Raw genomic sequence first — 21,864 nt, 5'->3', positions numbered from 1 at the left:
TCTGAACCTCATTCTCCTGCGTCCTCCCCATAACCCTTGATGCCCTTACTAATTAACATTTTGGACTAGTATCCCATTTGGAATTTTGTCAAAGACATATCTGAAGACCATGTAAACCTCATCAATCATTCTACACACGATACATGTGTTTAACTCTTCACAATGCTCATTCAGATTGATCAGACAAGATCTGCTATTGACAATGCCATATTAGATGCCTCTGATTATAGACTGTGTTGTGCCAATTGATTATTAATCCTGTCCCTTAATAATTTCTCCAATAATTGCCCTACTATTGATGTAAGGCAGTGGTAAATTTCAGTCTGTCATCAATGAGATAGACTCTTGAAATATGTACCGTGGTCCAGAGTTTCAAGGGCCCTATATACCCTTTAATGTTAGTACAGGAGATAAGGAGAGCCTGGTTCCTTATCATTGTTATAGCTTGGTGTGGTAGTGGGTACAAGCTCCTACTACCTGTTAAATGGCATGCAATTCAAATAGCTTCTGATAACCAAGTCCAGCTCCTTGCCTTCATGTGTGGCCCGGTGGAACCATTTCTACTGACAGACGAAGGGGAGCTTGCTACAGTACATGCTCTCCATATTGCACTGCCCTGGTTTGCTTATCTAGATAGCTAGGTCGCAACATTACTGGTCGACCCTGACTGACGGAGGCCTCAATACGTTGAGGTGTTTTGTGCATTGGGAGTAGTTTGACAGAGGAACACACACAAGATGCTGAAACCCAGCAAGTTAGGCAGCATCTATTGAGGGAAAGAAAACATTAATGTTTCTGGCCAAGACTCATCAGGACTTCATGTTGAAGGCTCTTGAGCTAAAAATGTTGACTGTTCATTTCCCTCCACAGACACTGCCAGACTTGCTGAGTTACTCCAGCATTTGTGTCTGTTGCTCAAGCATCATCAGTATCTCTTGTGATATGCAATTTGTTTTGTGGATGTTGAACACAAGACTTTTTCTTTCCAATGCATCATCATTGAGTCAACAATGACTTTAAGCTTTGTCTCCGAATGTTTACATACGTGTTGTCTGTATGCTGTAATTTGATGGCCATGGCTATAGCAAGCTTGGATCAGTAGTGGAGGCAGACAGGAAATCATTTCCCATTCCTCCAGTAAAATAGCTCCTTTCCAGTAGAATGCTTGCAACCTTGCAGCCAGAGGGACTACAAAAATGGTTGGAGTAAAGACACAGTGTTGTTTGACTGAGTTGTATAGAGTCTACAGGGTAGTTGATGGTTAGAAATAGTGCCCTTCTATACTCTTCATTGGACTGTGTGGCGATGATCACATCTATTGTGTCTTTCAAGGAAAAAAATCACATTGGAATTCAGTGAGTAACTGGGAAGAACTCGAGGAAGACCTCAAAACATTTTCCAATATTCTCTCCAAAGGAGGGATGTAAATGGAGCAGATAAGGGAACCTGTTTGCACTGGCAGAGGTTAAGGTAAAAGTAACATCATGAATTCTTTATTTTTGAACACTGCAAGAGAATAGGATCTGGAATGCACTGCTCGGTGTAGCAGGAGGTAGATTTGGTTGTAGTATTAAAAAGTACCTCCATGGAAAGAATTGACCAGGCTATGAGGTGAGCGGGGCTAGCTGGTTTGCTCTTACATGAAACTCAAGAGATTCAATGAGTCAAACAGCTTTTCTGTGTGATGCAAGCATTTTGGTATTTTGTAGTAGATGGGCTTGGAAACTACACTCACAACACGCTGGAGGAACTCAGCAGGTCGGGCACATCTGTGGAAACAATGAGTCGACGTTTCGGGCCGGAACCCTTCGTCAGGACTGTAGGGGGAGGGGGCAGAGGCCCTATAAAGAAGGTGCGGGGAGGGTGGGAAGGAGAAGGCTGGTAGGTACCAGGTGAAAAACCAGTAAGGGGCAAGGTAAAGGGGTGGGGGAGGGGAAGCAGGGAGGTGATAGGCAGGAAAGATGAAGAAGGAATAGGGGAAAACACAATGGGTAGTAGAAGGAGGCGGAACCATGAGGGAGGCAGTAGGAAGCTGGGGGAGGGGGCAGAGTGACATAGGGATAGAGAAAGGGAGGGGGAGGGAATTACCTGAAGTTGGAGAATTCTACGTTCATACCAAGGGGCTGGAGACTACCTAGACGATATATGAGCTATTGCTCCTCCAACTTTTTGAATGTTTAAAACTACATTGGTTTTAGCTTTCAGGTCTGAGTATAGTTACAACACACGAGGCTTTTTACAAATGCAAAAAAAATTTCATATTCCACATCATTACCACCCTTTGCTTAGATGAGCATATTTTTAATTACAAAGATATATTTTAAAAAAGACTGCCATTATCTCCACTCATCACTACTCAATTTTTAAACATTCAATTAAGTCAACGCACTTTCTGGAAAAGATGGAATGAGATAAAATGAATGGCATATGAAGTGATGATTTAAAATTACTCACTTGACAAATGAGTAATTTCTAGTGTTTCAGAAAATGACTGCTCATTCTGTGATAACAAATTCATTACTGTCAATAAACAGTAAACGTTCACTTTCTCAATGAATTATTTGGGTACAGTTCCTCCCACGTTACAGCAAGGTTCATAGTTGGATGCATCAGCAAGGGAGAGGAGGCTGAGTACAGGGTTACTGTAGGAAACTTTGTCACATGGTGTGAGCAGAATTATCTGCAGCTTAATGTGAAAAAGACTAAGGAGCTGGTGGTAGACCTGAGAAGAGCTAAGGCACCGGTGACCCCTGTTTCCATCCAGGGGGTCAGTGTGGACATGGTGGAGGATTACAAATACCTGGGGATACGAATTGACAATAAACTGGACTGGTCAAAGAACACTGAGGCTGTCTACAAAAAGGGTTAGAGTCGTCTCTATTTTCTGAGGAGACTGAGGTCCTTCAACATCTGCTGGACGATGCTGAGGATGTTCTACGAGTCTGTGGTGGCCAGTGCGATCATGTTTGCTGTTGTGTGCTGGGCAGTAGGCTGAGGGTAGCAGACACCAACAGAATCAACAAACTCATTCGTAAGGCCAGTGATGTTGTGGGGAGGGAACTGGACTCTCTGACAGTGGTGTCTGAAAAGAGGATGCTGTCCAAGTTGCATGCCATCTTGGACAACGTCTCCCATCCACTACATAATGTACTGGTTGGGCACAGGAGTACATTCTGCCAGAGACTCATTCCACCGAGATGCAACACAGAGCGTCGTAGGAAGTCATTCCTGCCTGTGGCCATCAAACTTTACAACTCCTCCCTTGGAGGGTCAGACACCCTGAGCCAATAGGCTGGTCCTGGACTTATTTCCTGGCATAATTCACATATTACTATTTAATTATTTATGGTGCAACTGTAAAGAAAACCAATTTCCCCCAGGATCAATAAAGTGTGACTATGACTATTTCCTGACAACTGTTTATAACCCACATAGTTCACATCAGAAATGCAGCCGTTCTGACATGCCACCTTGTAGCAACTGGCAAATCCTTCTCACTGGTCTCCCAAATGCTTGCCCATCCACAAAATAAAGCTGAAAAAATACTACATCTTCTTGAATGAAATATAAGCTCTATACTTCCCTGGATATTTAGAGAATGTCATTATCAGATACTACCGAAGACACGGTAAAGTTCTCACAGTGTGTCTTTGGCATTCGCGCCTGGGGTGGGGTGGAGGATGTGGACAGTGACGATGAACACAACAGGAAACTCCCTGAGCAGGAATGTCACCAAGAACTGCAGCAAATTTATATCAATGTACTGCAGAGAACATTTTAACTGGTGCATTACGGACAGGCCACTGTATGGGACTGGAAAAGGCTGCAAGCTCTGCCAGTTCCAGCATGGATATTAACCTCCCCGGCGTCAAGGACATCTTCAAAAGGTGATGCCTTGAAAAGAAAGCGTCGATCATTAAGGACTCCCTTCACCTAGGACATGCCTTCTTCTCATTACTACCAGCAAGAATGGGGTACAGAAACCTGAGACAAGCATTCAGTGTTTTAGGAACAGCTGCTTCCCCTCTAACATCAGATTTCTGAATGGTCCATGAGCCCATGTACACTACTTCACTAATTTTTCTCTCCCTTTATGCACTATATATCTTATTGCAATTTATAGTTAATTTTGTTATGTATTGCAATGTTCTGGTGCTGCAAAACAACAAATTTCATGACATATGCTAGTGATATTAAACCTGGTTCAGATTCTGTTGCAGCTAATGTGGCTGGCATTTAATTGTAAGATGTTCAATTACCATAGAACAGCGACAGCTAACTACAGATGAGTTTGTGCACCAACCATATTACGATTAAAGTCTGCTTGCTTCAACAGCACGTGCTGTTCAAATTCAGATATTTGCAACTGTTTTAAGATCAGGTTTCAGATACAACATTCACCAAAACCCATCTCACTTGCTAGTTACAAGATGAATCCTCCTGTAAATACTTGTCCTGAATAACACACATCCTAGATTTTCTGAAAGAAGCTGAGATAGAAATCAGAATCTTTGATCACAAGCATTTGTCTTCATTTCGTGCAGGAGCAGTGCTGAAGAATGGGAGAATTACAGTACATGCTTGAAGAGAGCGGGGCAGGAAAATCAGTTGAATGTCAGTGTTTGAGACCATCGGATCATCATACTTCAGGAAAACCATTACTAAGGCCATTAATGGTGAGGGCGGCACCCCTAAGAGGGCACACCAGAAAAATGCAACTTTTTTGCTTGGAAAAGTTCACGTTAAAAGGTGATCTAACAAAAGTGTTACAAGATGAAATACATTTTGAAACAGAATTCCCTCTAATAAATGGGTCAACAACCACATGCAGTAGAATTAAAATTATCAGCAAAATAACTTGATGTTAACACTAATCCATTAGCAGATGGAGGAGAATGGGTGACAAACAGCACGCAGTTTCCTTGTGCAAATATATCTGATGCCATGAGTAATAGCGTCAACAAATGAGCAATTTACAACAAACATCTGCGTAGCTGTGATTTTGGAATCACATGAGGTGTAATCATTGAGGACAGCAGATTACTTCCTCTGAAAAAAATTCAAAAACCCAGTTAGACAATCCAGCAGTTTCAATGATAACATTACTAAATCTGGATTCTTCATGACAAAACTGTTTAATGAAGGAATTTAAGTTCCCCAGCTGCCACGGTAGGGTTTAAATTCATATACAGCAGATTCTGGTTAATTGCAACACGTCAGAAACAGTACATTTTGGTCAAATAAGTGGCTGCCCCAATTAGCTGAAGTTTCATGAAAACAGTTGAAAAGTACAGTATAAAAAAGACAAACTACCATTTAACTAAGTATTTAAATGAAATACAGAACAAATTAAAACACTACCATTACCTCTACAGTACTGTATGGTAAAAATATTATTTCCTAATATTTATCAAGGGAGGAATTCATCTGTCATGTTCTTATGTTTGACTATAAATGAACAAAATCAGTGCAGACACCTAGTGCAGATAATGAACTGCCTTCACATAATGCTTTAGATGATTGCACTGTCCAAAATTTTCATTTAAGATGACTTTTGATACGTTCAAATTCTTCATTATTCCTTATTTGTTGAAGTAGTGAAATCATTTCATTTTCACTCCTAACTATTCCTGGCATGTCCTAGTTTGAATGCTTAGTGAGCAAAACAGTTCTGAATTGTCTTATATCTGGTCAACTATCAGTTTCAAAAATCACTGCTTTTTGAACACACACACACACAACTGACGTTATTTAAAAACTGACTGCTCTAAGCACTGTGTAGTGTCTAACAACCATGCAATTGTATGCAAGAGACGCTAGTCAGAAACTGCTTGGCAACAGTCCCTTGTCCCAATTAAGTGACATAGTGTCCCATAGAAATGAAGGAAATCTCGTTTATTTTTTCGATTTAATTTTTGTTCTTTAGGAGTTGTCCCAAATAAACAGCTGTCTTAATTAACCAATGGCCCAATTAACTGACATCCACTGCATTCACATCTGCATTTTATAATACATTCTGCAATTTCAATAATCAATCGAGAAGTCATTTCAAAATGGAATTCAACACTCATTTTAAAATTATGAACTTGCAATATGAGAAACAGTGAACTAGAATGGGGAGAAAAACAATTATTATATTTTTTCAAAATTAGCTCAGTCATATATACTTTAGATATCCTTCTTTCCATGAAGATGCTACAATTTTGTGTTTCTGTATTTATGTGCCTATGAGCTACTGTCCATTGAACAAAATAACACCAATGAAGTGTTACTGACTGCAAGGTCTATTTTTCTTTCTACTACTAACCTGGTGACTATTTCCAGAATTTACTGTTTTTATTTCAGATTTCCTGCATCTACAATCTTCCTTGGATTTCAAAACAAAAAATCCTACCAGTTTGGCATGTTGCCAAACCTCTTTATCACCATGACTACTGTCTGGGTAGTGAAATGCAGTAATCACAAATATACCTTGTGAAAAATATCAACATTTCCAAAATAGAAAAAAAAATTCTCCTTTATAAGCATGAACCATTATCTCAAAAGCAATGTGGCATTCACAGATAAAATAATTTACTGATATAAAACAAAGCAGTCAAAAAAATCTGAACTTCTCTTCACGTAATGGAGCTTCTTGGCTGGCATTTTCTTTGCAAAATCCTGGCGTTAACAACAATATCACTATTCCCCTTTCTCTTGTTAAACTTGGACTCCAACTATCCAGAAATATCTCCCTCCTGGATGCACTTCAGTTCATACAGAATTCTTAAAAATTATTATAGCTAACAACTAGTGCAGCTAGTGGAAATTAAGAAGTCTCTATGATGACAAATAAAGGATACAATAACTGAGGGACACAAATCTATAATAATCCAACCATAATATTGATACACCATTGACTAATTTTCACTCCACGCACCCCTTATACAAACTTTTCTCCCTCCTGCCATCTGGCAAAAGGTACTGAAGCATTCGGGCTCTCATGACCAGACTGTGTAACAGTTTCTTCCCCCAAGCCATTAGACTCCTCAATTCCCAGAGTCTAGTCTGACACCAGCCTACACACACACACACACTCTCAACTGAACACCACTCCACTCCCTTTGTAATTTTTGCTCATTTCTTTCTCAATTCCTGCTAAAACATTGTTTACATTTACATTTACATCATTTATTATCATATTGTAACTTGTCCTTTACTGTGCTTATTGTCTTGTTTATTAATTATTGTACTGTCTTGCACTGTTTTGTGCACCTTATGTAGTCCCGTGTAGGTCTGAAGTCTGTAGTTTTGTGTTGTTTCATGTAGCACCATGGTCCTAGAGGAATGTTGTTTCATTTTTATTGTGTACTGTACCAGCAGTTATGGTTGAAATGACAATAAAAGTGACGACTTGACTTGACCTTGGTGATCTGCGACATTCTGTTGCAGCAGGTCACCTGATACTCTTCTCATTTTATTTAATAACAAATATTTTATGCTGCCCTAGAAATTTATTATTATGATTAGCCATGGATTATAGAGAGATAAGAACATGGAAGTACGACCTTACAGCAATCAAATTCATGCTGATCATTAACCACCCATTTAAGCTTTTCCTGCATTCATCCATTTTTATTCTCTCCACATTCCCATTCATTCCCCCAAGACTCTACCTCTCACCTGCAAAGTCCAATCCACACGTTTTTAGGATATGGGAGGGAGTGGAAGCTCAGGGAGAATCCTTACAGATAATACTCAGGATCACCACTGAATTCAGGCCTCTGACTCTATGGGCAGTGGCACTACAAGCTGCATCACTGATTCACTCAAAACTACCACAGCAAACTTCATCAAGACCTAAGAACCAAGGCACTAGGTATTATTCACGACTTGTGCCATTGCAGTAGATACAAAGGAGGTCTGTCTTTGGGACCATGTCCAAGTTGGAAGATCATGAGAGAAAAAGGCTGGCATTTGATCTGGGGTTGGATTAGGACTTCGTTTCAGGCATTAAAGCCAGACCATGAAGGGTAGAATTAACAAGTGGTGACTTGGGGGAATCAGAGGTGGCGAGCATGGTCAGGGATTGATGAGAGATTAAGGGAAGAGGAAAAGTTCAGTGGCGGGGGGAAGGGATGTTGCAAAAGTGTTCATGAGAGAACGCAAACAAGAGAAATTCTGCAGATGCTGGAAGTCCAAGCAACACACACAAAATGCTGGAGGAACTCAGCAGGCCAGCCAGAATCTATGGAAAAGTGTACAGTTGACGACTTGGGCCAAGACCATTCATCAGGTTCAAAGCGAGGAATGTAAATGAGAGTAATTACCTGTGTGGGATTCGCAACTTTCGACTGGGACCTGCTTAAAAAATGGTATGCTCCGATGACTTGCAAAACTCCTTACCTACTTCCACCCTGCTATCAAACTCCTGAACTAATCACCTCTTTCACACACCCTTCCAGTGGATCTGCTACTTCCTCATACAATTAAATACAATTCTCTCATTAATTCAATTTTTGTCACTTAAGTGTTTCTCTTTGATTACAATTTACACACCGTTCTGCTGTGTTACATTACAATCTCTTTGTATTGCAATCTATACACCATTCTGCTGTTTTACATTACAATCTCTTTTTCTGCTCTATTCTGCTGTTTTACACTTGCTATTTTACTCACTGCTGCACTTATCATTACCATGTACTGAATATTCTCTACTCTGTGAACTTTGTGCCACCAACACTTTCATTGCACCCTGGTGTATAAGACAAATTGATCTGATGACCTAATTTTACAAGCAACTCTGAAGAAATAGAGCACAGGGAATTTTGTACTCCCATGTAGTTCTCATGCAAAAATTATGATCTGGTGTAGAACTATCTACAACCATAAATGCCTGCTCAAATTTCCAGAGTTGGGTGATTTGATCTTTCAATCACCATAATCAAATTCCACTCTATAAGCAACTGCCTTTCTTAAATTGATTCTTATATAGATTATTGAGAAAACTATATTTAGGAATTTTAGAAGTTTCACTCTGCCTAATGTAACTTGCTGCAATAACTTCAGAATTTAATTGTAAACTTGCAAAGCAGAACTGCTTACTTTATTTTGATTCTAAACACACTTAATGTTTAAATACCTACTGGTTATTGCATATGTAAAACCAGCAGTAGCTAGGGATGCCTAAATTTACGAATTCTCTGATTTAGATTTAACCTGTGATGAACAGAAACAAAGGATATTGGAAACAAACCCATAATGCTGGAGGAACTCAGCAGGTCAGGCAGCATCAATGGAAAAGAGTAAACAGTCAACATTTCAGGCTGAGATCCTTCATCAGGACTGAAGGAAATAGATGAAAAGTCAGAGTAAGAAGGTAGGGGAGGGTAGGAAGAAGTACAAGGTAGTAGGTTATAGGAGAAACTGGGAGAAGAGGAGGGGTGAAGTAAGAGGTGAGAAATTGATTGGAGTAAGAGATAAAGGGCTGGAGAAGGGGGAATCTGATAAGACAGGACAGAAGGCCATGGAAGAAAGAGAAGGCGGAGCAGCAGAAGGAGGTGATGGGCAGGTTAGGATGTAAAGTGAGAGAGTGAGATGGGAATGGCGACAGATTTGAGGGCAGAGCTTAGGATGATGGCGACTCCTTCGCTTGCATCTTCAGAAACAGCTCTATTTCTATCTTTAATATCTCTTTTTATTTCTTTTCAGGGTTCTTTTGAAATCTCTGACCAAGAGTTAACTTTGGTTCTTTGCAGGAATGGAACCCGCTCCCAGGATCTCACCAACTGGTCGTTTTTCGATATGCCAAGGACGTGGCCCAAAAGACTAGCGTACCTTCAGGATGCTGGATTTTCACGGCTTTGGAGGTGGGCAGATTTGAGGTCAGTGCCACTGCCTGATGTGTCGTGGGAGGACACGGAAGATCGAAAGCAGCGAGCTGGCTGCAGACTGTGTGCCTGGTGACCCAAGATCTTTGGGAAAAAAGAGCTCGGAAAAAGTGACGCAACAGACTTTTAACACCATAGATCAGTGATTTGTTTGTTATGTCTCCCCTCTCGCTGTGAAACAGGGGCACCTCTTTTTCCCTTATAAAGGAGAGACAGAGAGTCTGTGGTATGTTGAATTATTGGGTGAACCAGTAGTCTTTGGGGTACGACAAGTCTGTGTCTTTATTGATGCTTTGAGTACTTGGTGGTGGGTGCAGATGCTTTTTTGCTGGTGGGAGAAGGGTTCGTCACATTGCTGTTGCTTATGCATGGGATGGGGAGCTGGAAACGGGGCTTTGGGGTTCTAACATTTAACTGTCATTCATTCTTTGAGGCACTCTCTGTTTTTGTGGATGTTTGCAAAGAAAAAGAATTTCAGGATGTATATTGTATACATTTCTCTGACATTAAATTGGACCTATTGAAAGGGGAGCATTACTGGACGTTCAAGAAATCCATGTTCATACCATCAGGTTTGAGGCTACTCAGATGGAATATAAAGTGTTGCTCCTCCAACAAGAGTGTGGCCTCATTGCTGCAGTAGAGGAGGTCATGGGCTGACATGTCAGAATGGGAACGGGAAGTGCAATCACAATGGGTGGCCACTGGGAGATCCCGCATTTTCTGGTGGGAGATGCTCAGTGAAGAGGTCTCCCAATCTATGTTGGGTCTCACAGATATACCGGAGGCCACACAGCCGCACCTAACACAGTATATGACACCAACAGATTCACAGGTGAAGCATTGCCCCACCTGAAAGGACTGTTTGGGGCCTTGAATGGAGGTGAGGGAGGAGGTGTTGGGGCAGGTGCAGCACTTGTTCTGCTTGCAAGGAAAAGCGCCAGGAGGGGATCAGTGGGAAAGGATCAATGGACAAGGGAGTCACGTAGGGAGCGATCCCTGTGGAAAGCAAAAGGGGGGGAGGAGATGTTGTGTGGTGGTGGGATCCCATTGGAGATTGTGGACGCTATGGAGAATTATGGGCTGGATGCAGAGGCTGGTTGGGTGGAAGGTAAGGACAAGAGGAGCTCTATCACTGGAAGGATGGTGGGAGGATGGAGTGAGGGCAGACGTGCATGAAATGGAAGAGATGTGGGTGAGGGGAGCATTAATGGTGGAGGAAAGGAAGCCCCTTTCATTGAAGAAGGAGGACATCTTCTTAGTTATGGAATGAAAAGCCTCATCTTGAGATGCTGGAACTGACAGGCAGTAGAATCACTATAAATTTGCCTTTGGGCAAATTCAACTGCCCATCCATTGCCCTATTGTAGCTCGTTTGTATTGAATTTCACCCAGCTTGGAGACTGGAAGGGATGTGGAGGTGAATTCATAGCACAGTGCAGCAGATGGCTAGAAACATATCCTGTTTCTAAATTATAACTGCTCCCAGTGATTACTATGCAACTACATAAACATATTTCACTGCTACTCCATGGCTTTAGAATAAAAAGTACATTGTCAACCAGACTACTTGCAAGGAATTAAATATTCCTTGAAAATTTGTGAAATTTGAAAATATGTCTGAACTCTGTTTTGCAGTATCAAGTCAACAAGTTCCAATTACATAGTGCTGCCTTCAATGTCGTACCCAAGTTCAACCGGGAAACTTTAGCTCACATTGCAAGAGGGCTCCCAAAACCGAGGAAATTAAAATAACATATATTATATGTTACATAATGTATAGAGAACATTCGCTATACATTATATTATATGTTCTTTATGCATTCTCTGTGCATTATACATTCTCTGTACATTCGCTATACATTTATAAGAAACATATTAACTGACTGCCAGATGTTTTTTATAGCAAGCAATTATGTTAATTTAGCGAGAAAGATATTAGAAACCGGAGAATGTTGTTTAGAATAATATATCAAGGAGCTATTTCATCATTCAGGTCCTGTTCACCAGACGTGAAATTTTGCCAAAATGTTTCCACTATGAGGAAGCTATTGCAGATGTACATTCCAAATTACAAACTATAAAATGTCTCCTTATGCACCAAGGGAACCCAACATTTAATTGGTGTAAGCCTCCAATCAATTTTTGATCACCTGATCAATAATTAATTATCAGATCTGTCCCAGGCTCTGGTCCCAACCCACAACTGACCCATGACTACTGGTTCTCTCTGATGCCTCAATGGCATAGCAGATGAGGGATCTGCAAAAAGACCAGCCAGAAGCACCAAATGTATTGAGATTTTACCAGTTAGGCCCTCAACTAAAATAGTTTTAAGGTACCACCCAACAAGCTTTTCACTTACTAATCAGTGCCAACAAATTTCTAGGCAATAAAAATCACAGGGACCAAAGAGGAATGTAGAAACTAAATTATAATAAGACCATAAGACAATGGAGCAGAATTAAGCCATTCAGCCCATCAAGTCTGCTCCACCAGTTGATCATGGCTGACCCAGTTCCCTCGCAACCCTATTCTCCTGCCTTCTCCCCATAACCTTTCACGCCCCAATTTATCAAGAATCTAGCATTCTCCACTTTAAATACACCTGGCCTCCACAGCCGCCTGTGGCAACAAATTCTACAGATTCACAACCCTCTAACTAAAGGAATTCCCTCTCATCTCCATTCTAAGTGGCTGTCTCTCTATTCTGAGGCTGTGCCCTCCGGTTTCAGACTCTTCCACTAAAGGAAACATCCACTCTATTGAGGCTTTTCAACATTCGATAGCTTTCAATGAGATCCTTCATTCTTCTAAATGCCAGTGAGTCCAGACCCAGAGCCATCAAACGCGCCACATATGAAACACCTTTCAACCCCGGAATCATTTTCGTGAGCTCCATTCAATCCTCTCCAATGTCAGTACATCTTTCCTTAGATAAGGGGTCAAAAACTGCTCAAAATACTCCAAGTAAGGCCTCACCAATGCCTTATACCTTGTTTTTAAATTATAGTCCCCTCAAAATGAATGCTAACATTGCATTTGCCTTCCTCATCACCGGTTCAAACTGCAAATGAACCTTTAGGGAATCCTGCATGAGTACTCCCAAGTCGCTTTGCACCTCTGATTTTTAAATTTTCTCCTCGTTTAGAAAATAGTCTACCAAAGTGCATGACCATACTCTTCCCGACACTATATTCCCATCTACCACTTCGTTCATTTTCCCAGTCTGTCTAAGTCCTTCTGCATCCTCCACATTACTTGCCCCTCCACCTGTCTTTGTATTATCCTCAAAATAGGCCGCAAGGCTGTCTATTCTGACATCCAAATCATTGCCATACAACTTTAAAAGAAGTGGTCCCAACACTGACCCCTGTGGAACATCACTAGTCACCAGCAGCCAACCAGAGAAGGCTCCCTTTACTTCCACTCTTTGCCTCCTGCCAATCAGCCAATGCTTTATACATGCTTGTATCTTTCCTATAAAACTGTGGCTCTTAACTTGCTAAGCAACCTCAGGTGTGGCAACTTGTCAAAGGCCTATCCTGCTTGTTATTTCCTCAAATAATTCCAATAGATATGTCAGACAAGATTTTCCCTTAAGAAAACCATGCAGACATTTTACCACATACCTTCAAGTACCCCAAAACCTCATCTTTATAACACTTGACTCCAACATCTTCCCAACCACTGAGGTCAGACTAACTGGCCTATCATTTCCTTCCTTTTACCTCCCTTCCTTCTTGAAGAGTGGAGTGACATTCGCAATTTTCCAATCCACTGGAACGATGGCCAAATCTAATGACTCTTGAAAGATCATTACAAATGCCTCCACAATCTCTTCAGCTACCTCATTCAGAACCCTGGGGTGTAGTCCATCTGGTCCAGGTGATTTCTTTACCTTCAGACCTATCAGCTTCCCAAGTACTTTCTCCCTAGTAATAACAAATGCACTCACCTCTGCCCCCTGACACTTGAACATCTGACATACTGCTAGTGTTTTCCAAAGTGAAGACTGAAGCACAGTACTTATTCAGTTCATCCACCATTTCCTTGCCCCCATTTCTACCTCTCCAGCGTTATTTTTCAGCTGTCCAATATCTACTGATGCCTCTCTTTTACCCTTTACATATTTGAAAAAAAAACTTCTGGTATCCTCTTAGATGTTATTGGCAAGCTAAGCTTCATATTTTACATTTTCCCTCCTCATGGCTTTTTAGTTGCCTTTTGTTGGTTTTTAAAAGCCTCCCTATTCTCTACCTTCCCATTATATGCCATCTGTTTTGTTTTTATGTTGGCTTTGACTTCCCTTGTAAGCCATGGTTGTGTCTCTCTGCCTTTAGATGTATCTATTCTGTGCCTTCTGAATTACTCCCAGAAACGACAGCCATTGCTGCTCCGCTACCCTCCCTGCTAGTGTCCCCTTCTATTCAACTTTGGCCAGCTCCTCTACCATCCCTCTGTAATTCCCTTTACTCCACTGTAATATTCAACTCACCCTGCAAATTGCAAGGGAGAAGCTAAAGTAAGATGTATCAAAATTTAAAAGATTCAAATTACATTTATTATCAAAATATATATGCTGAGATCCATCTTATCCACAGACAGCCACGGAACAAAGAAAGCCATAAATCCATTCGAAGAAAAAAAACACTCCCACACAACAAAAACATGCACCCGCCTATTGCACAAAAAGCAAATCACGTGAATGGCAGCTGAGCTGAACTGAATATGGACTCTGATTTTGTGTTTTATTTTGGAGGTTTTCACTCATTCTTCCTTAGCACAACTTGTTTTTTTTTGCGTCTGAGTTGGCATGCTGCTTTTTCTTTGAACAGGTTCCCTAATTTTCTTTGTTTCGTGGCTGCCTGTGAGAGGACGAATCTCAGACTTGTATACTGCATAGATACTTTGATAATAAACGTACTTTGAATCCTCTGAATATTGAGACATCTGATTTAGTTTCTCCCTCTCAAATTGCAGGGTGAATTCAATCACATTGTGATCACTGCTTCATTAGGGCCCCTCATGAAATCCAGTTCATTACACAACACCCAATCCAGAAAAGTTGGTCCTCTAGTGGGCCCAACCAGAAGCTGCTCTAAAAAGCCATCTACAAATTCTCTCTTAGGTTTCAAAATCAGCACCAACCTGATTTTCTCAATTATCAAAATCCCCCATGACTATTGTAACAATGCCCTTTGAACATGCATTTTCTATCTCCCATTGTAATGTGTAGCCTACACGCTGGCTACTGTTCAGTGCCCGGTATATAACTCCCAACAGGGTCATTTTACCCTTGCAGTTCCATAACTCTACCCACAACAATGCTACATCTTCCGATCTGATGTCACCTTTTCCTAAGGGTTTGATTTAATTATTACCAACACAGCCATGCAACCTCCACTGTCTACCTGCCTGCCCTTTCAACACAATATGTATACCTGGATGTTAAAGCTCCCAACTATGATCTTCTTTCAGCCATGACTTAGCGATGCCCACAATGTCATATCTGCCAATCTCTAACGACACTACAAGATCACCTACCTTATTTCATATGATGCATGCATTCAATTATCTCACCTTCAGTCCTATATTCGTCACCCTTTTCAATTTTCTCCGCAATTACATTGCAACTCATTTCACTGAGTGCATTTTTGCCCTATCATCTGCCTGTCCTTCCTGTTAAGTCTCACTACCACACTGCCTCTGCTTGTATACCAACTGCCCCATCCGCACCCCTATCACTCATAGGTCCATCCCTCTGCTCAATCAGTTTAAGCCCTCCCCAACAGTTCTAGCAAACCTGCCTTCAAGGATATTGGCCCCTCTCAGGTTCGGGTGCAACTCGTCACTTTCGTACAGGTCATGCCTTCCTCACAAGAGATCCCAATGGTTGAGAAATCTGAAACCCTGCCCCTTGCACCAGTTCCATAGTCATGCATTCATCTGCCAAGTCATCGTATCCTTAACCCTGAGTGGTGCGTGGCACAGGCAGCAATCCAGAGATTACTACCCAGGAGGACCTGCTTTTCTGCTTTCTACCTAGCTCCCCAAATTCATTCTTCAGGACCTCCTTGCCTTTCTGACCTACATCATTGGTGCCAACACATAGCCAGACTTCTGGCTGCTCACCCTCTCCCTTTAGAATGCTGTGGACCTGTACCGATACATCATGACCCTGGCACCTGGGAGGTGACATACCATCTGGGTGTCTGTATTGCTTCCACAGAATCTCATCTCTATTGCTCTAATCCCCTATCACTACTGCAGTCCTCTTCTCCCCACTTCCCTTCTGCACCACAGGACCAGACTCGGTGCCAGGGACTTGGTCATTGCAGTTTCCCTCTGGTAGCCCCCAACCCCCCACCCCTCAACAGTTTCCAAAGTGATATACTTACCATTGAAGGGGAACAGCCACAGGGGAACAACAAACATTAAATAAATTGGAAAGTATTCAACAAGGCATAAGTAAATGAATATCATTTCATTAGGAACAGGATAACTTGCAGGTAATAAGAAAAAATGGTTGAAATAATAACTCAGTATTACAAAAGAAGCTAACGGGAAGGAAATAATATGAGGGGGGACACAAAATAAATTTAAATCGGAATGATGGGATAAATGGATATTTAACTTTAGAGACAATAAAACCCCTGCTGAGGACACATCCAAACATTTGGTTGCAAATGGACGTGAAAATTTTGGTAATGTTGGAGTAAGCCAGGCTGATATAATCAATAAAGCATCACCCGTACAGGGCTCAGTGTACAAAAGGAGCAAATCCCACTTGTTTATATTCTCTGTGCCTCATTTCCCTTTTGCTGAAGCACTCAGAGGATTTGATGAATAGAATGTGTATTGTCCCAATCATACATTAAATGCTGAAGGGGATTCAAACTTCACATCTTAATACCCAAGGTATTACTAAAATTGAGATTCCTGGGTTATATACCATTGTGATTGAAATGAAGAAGCAGATAAAGCGGAGCAAAACTTACCTCCAGCCTATACCTCAAACAGAGGGCAGCAATACCAATAACAACTACCACTACAATTATATAAATCACAGTAGTCTCTGACACTAATAACAAGCACAACACAACATACTTGCATAGGAATATTCAAGTCTACAATGTTAAAAGTAAGATACAATAGCAGAGTAAGTTTTAAAATAGGTTATCGAAGTTAAATATTTTAATATGACAACAATATGCAAAGAAAAAAGGGAATAATATTATTGCAAATAATTAGAAATAGTACTATTAATGAAACTGGATTGTTATAACTACAGACACAATTAAGTTACTTGTACTAGTTGTACAGTATCACTCAAAAGGAAGTGCTGCTATCTCGCCAATAGCTGCTGGTTAGCTGCAATGCATGCACTGGAATATTCTAGAGTTCCTTGTCTGTCAAGGGGATGAAAACAGTGAATTTAGCATAAAACTAGAGATTATGCAGACGCTGCTAATCCAGAGGAACACATAGAAAATTCTGGAGGAGCTCAGCAAGTCAGGCAGCATCTATGACAAGGAATAAAGAATCAATGTTTCAGGCCTAGACCCTTCATCAGGACAGTACATCAGCAGCCTTCATCACTAGGGTTGCCAACTTTCTCACTCCCAAGGGTCAAATACGGGACACTTGTCTTTACCCCGAGAAAGACTACCATGACCATGAAGCCTTGTGCACGCATGTACGTGCCGATTTTTTTCTACAAATCAGTTTTGGCTTAACCTTCCCGACTACGCTGTACATACATTATTTTTACTTTAGATAGGCTGTGTATTTATCATATCATTCCTGTTTTTACTATATGTTAGTGTTATTTTAGGTTTTATGTGTTATTTTGTATGATTTGGTAGGTTATTTTTTGGGTCTGGGAATCCTCAAAATTTTTCCCATATAAATTAATGGTAATCGCTTCTTCACTTCACGCCATTTCGGCACGAAAGGTTTCATAGGAACGCTCGACCTTAGCGGGAGGAATATGGGACAAGGGTGGTCCCGTATGGGACAAACCAATTTAGCCCAATATACGGGATGTCCCGGCTAATACGAGACAGTTGGCAACCCTATTCATCACACATCAAATATATGTGTTACAATGAATCTAGCCTCCCATCTTCATTCTGGACATGAAAGTACAGTCACATGAAGTTCAAGTTCAGTTTACTGTCATATACCCATGTATATCACCGACATTCCTCTGGACCAAGGTGTACAACATAGTACTTAAAACTCACACATATGGTAATGTTAGCACAAATAAATTAACAAATAATAAGGTGCATTTGCAATGCAAGTCGAAAAGTAAACACAATAATGCTACTGGCACTTCATCCTGATGGGACCTGGGTGGTGGCAGGTTGCTCAGTTGTCTCACAGTCTGAGAGAAGAAGCTGTTTCCCATCCTAACAGTTCTTGGCCTCTTGTTACAGTACCTCTTGCCTCATATAGGGAGTCAAAGAAGGGAGGGATCATTAACAACGCTAAGCGCCCGGTGTACACTGTGTTCTTGATAAGTTGCTCAATTTAACCCTCCGCCAATTTAATGGTAAGCTTTTGTAAAACCTTAGATGAAGGTTTATGTATGTTTTTTAAACAATTAACAACTCTTTTATGTCAATAACCACTGGAGGGAGAATAATTTGGTGGTTATGGGGTAAAAAAGGATAAATGGGTTTGATGAAATTGCCCTAAATTCAAGGGGCTGAATAGCCACTTTCGGTGCTATAACATAACATTTCCACAACGTTAAATGAGTCTATGACACCTCCTATGCCAATTCTCACCCACCTATATTTTATGTTGTCCCTTGTTCTGAATCTATTAAACCTCGGGCAAGATTACAGAAGAGAATTACCCTCTGTAATCCAGTTAAAATGTATGTAGCTGATCAACGCATTTATCACGTATTTAGCAGAAAAACTGACATATTTTAGATTAATTTTCAATATATTGACAGAAATTTTATAAAAAAATCATTGTCAGCCTAATTGAGAAACATGTTGAAATACATTGAACTACAGCTCCACTGTTTTATCTCCCATTGTAAGCAAGGTTGTTGACACGCTCCCTTGACTTCAGATTAGAAATAAGTTCATAGAAGGTAGCAGGAAAAAAATGAAACACAAAATTCTGCTTGTCATCCAGCTGGGATGTGAACCACAATGGAGAGCAGATGCAATATATTTTTTTGATTACCTGATTTCCACATTCGGTCTCACCAAATGGTAATCTCTCTTTCAAGACAGACTCAATTTTATATTATTCTCCCAAGAGCCTGTTTTACTTGTTGACAGATAAGTTGTTCTTTGCTTTTTGTCTTGTACTTGCGTTTGTATAGAGTTTCTAGCTAGGTTTGTTGACATTCTGAAACTACAGGGAAGCACTCTGGACAGGGACCGTTGAGCAATTGATAACAATCATTCCTCAGCACTATGGAATCACACCAGGCCGACTGGAAGAGATAAAGTACCCAAATATACAGAAACAATAGACATCACACCATCCCTCTTTGCATTCCTTCTATCAGGGGAATTATTTATTTGAGAAGACACCATCAGAGAGAGATTTATTTTTACATTTTAGCTAATTTTATTTAAAAGAAATGCAAAAAATCAAAATACTTCCACCGTACAAAGCCAACAATCTTTGTATACTATAAACAAAAAAAAGATAAATTTGTCATGCCAATTAGTCAGGTGACCTCACATCTTCCCTGGGCAGACAGCAAAAGTAAATTCAACATTCATTAGATTCTGCGCAATTCCTTCATGGGTTTAAACGGTCAACTGTGAAAGGAAACCTCCAGAAAGGAGATGCAGTTGCCACCCTTGTCTTTCTCCTTTTTTTTACTGAAAACGCATGACTGTTGATTAACGGAAGCTTCGACAGACAGGAAGAGGAAAGGATCCATTTTTTTAGGGAAAAAATTTCACAGTGGAAAACAACTTTAATCATAAAGGATTGCTTACTTTTATATACTGATTTATCATGTTAACACAAGATTCAATATTATCAGTCTCTACATTGAAAATTTAATATTGATCAATTTAGTGAATATGGAGAAATACTGGTTGATCTCTCACATTAAGCAGAGAATCTTCATTTAACTTCTTACACTGTAGGAGGATGAAAAAGTGCAATACCAGAAATCTAACTACATGGAGGCTTGCCAATGGACTGGTTGAGCTCAATAGCCTGAAACCTATTTTCAAATTTCATGTCTTGGTATAATCTGACCTGGTGCTGTCCTACCCATCTTTCGATTTTCTTTTATCTATACCAAAATGTGTATTCGTATAGTAACAGTTTAAATGTATACACTTCGAAATTCCTGCTTAACAGTATTATGGCAGCATTCATTGTGCACCAGTTGCTTAGGTGTTGTGAATGGTACGTGCAGTAGTGAATAAGAGGAATATATCTCTTACCTTTGATACTCTGTTGGCAACTTCCCTGCCAACAGTCAAACCCTGTACGAAGGTCCGAGCTGCAATAAAAGCCCTTGTCACCTGTATTTTCAGCTTTCGAGGCACGTCTCCAAATGGCTTGAGTTGGTCAGTATACTTGCTGATGCATTCGAGGTAGTCCTCTGTGAAATGGTATTGGGGATTTACTAGCTGGAACATTCGTTCCAGTAAATGGGCCCAAAAATCATTGAGCATTTCTTCCAGATTTACATTGCCACCTGTGTAGTACCGCTTTAGTTCAGTGAAAAGATCTTGAAACACTTCAGAATTTTGCATGTATAATTGGCCATATGTCCGTATAAACATGTCATTCAGTGACTTCTCTGAATTTTCCAAAAGTTCTCTGAAAAACTCTGCAAAAATAAGGACAGAAAGGAATTAAATATTCATATAAAAACTTATGTCTTAATCAAATATCAATATATGAAGTATTAAAATATCAATCATTTGAAAATTCATGTTTGAATTCATGCTATAAACTAATCACAAGGGCATCAGTTAAAACAACAAGCCCATTTAAAACTCTTCAACAATGAAAAGTACCGTACAGAATCTATTTTCTCAGGTACATGCCTTGTTTGAGGATGATAACATCAAAAGCTTTCTTTAATATCTATGGTATGATTCACGAGATGGTTTTAATCATGTGATGTGAAGGTTATTGTGATGGCAGACCAGCATGAAATGAAACCTAAGGTAGCTGACATTCATTATTATGGCTCTTGCATTATCAGTTTCTGTTTATGAGCTAAAGATGGTAACAGCATTTACCAGTGATCAGGACATGTCTAAGAGGAGGGATCTGTTTTGATCACTTTACGGACAGTGCTTTGTATATGTGCATAAACAGTGCAAAGTGGCTCATAACTCCAAAGAATCGGGTTTGATCTTAACCACCTATTCCCTGTGACTGTATGCCTCCCTTCAGGTGCTCAGTTTCCTTCCAAATCCCAAAGACATCCCATTAGCTTAGTTAGCTGCAGTAAATTGCATAGGCTGATAGTCGGTTTCCAAGAAATATTCTTAAAGCCAGATGAGCGGCAAATTGTTGCACAGATCAGGTGATAATTCCTGACGCAGTTTCACTAAGCACTGACGTTAACATCAGTGGAATATTGAGTGTGGTTACCAAGGTCTTTCTTGTGGATAACCACAACCATTTTGACATTCCATTTGGATCAAACAATGCAGACCTAAAGTTACAGATAAAATAAATAAACTGGAGGGGGCAGTTCATTCCTCAGAGAATACTTTAAGATGGTTAACAATAAGGCTACCAGTCTTTCCAGGGTAAAGTTTAACTTTCTGTACTGCATCCTTATTCATTTGATTGAACTAGTGACTATTTCAATTACTGAACATTGTTTGCCTTATCTAAGTCCAGTTGAAGCTGGACTTCCTGATGAGAGGATGCTACTGTAATCTAAACTACCATTTTTAAAGCAGCTTTTGTGATAATACCACTCTTGCCATTGGAAATACTTTTGTTACAGTAGAAAGATAAGCTAATTGTG

At 40.3% G+C, this 21,864-nt stretch overlaps 1 protein-coding gene across 1 annotated transcript in view; it reads right to left on the bottom strand.

Moving 5' to 3' along the window:
- Positions 1–21,864, bottom strand: part of gpc6a (glypican 6a) — an 822,751-nt gene that overhangs the window by 334,050 nt on the left and 466,837 nt on the right. The window contains exon 3 of the mRNA XM_063048515.1: positions 20,312–20,703. Within this exon, the coding sequence (XP_062904585.1) occupies positions 20,312–20,703 (392 nt within the window). The remainder of the gene's footprint in view (positions 1–20,311; positions 20,704–21,864) is intronic.

This window comes from Mobula hypostoma, chromosome 5 (genome assembly GCF_963921235.1).
Source record: "Mobula hypostoma chromosome 5, sMobHyp1.1, whole genome shotgun sequence".
Taxonomy (NCBI): Eukaryota; Metazoa; Chordata; class Chondrichthyes; order Myliobatiformes; family Myliobatidae; genus Mobula; species Mobula hypostoma.
The sequence above is the reverse complement of the archived record's forward strand: the minus strand, read 5'-3'. Positions and strand labels throughout refer to the sequence as shown.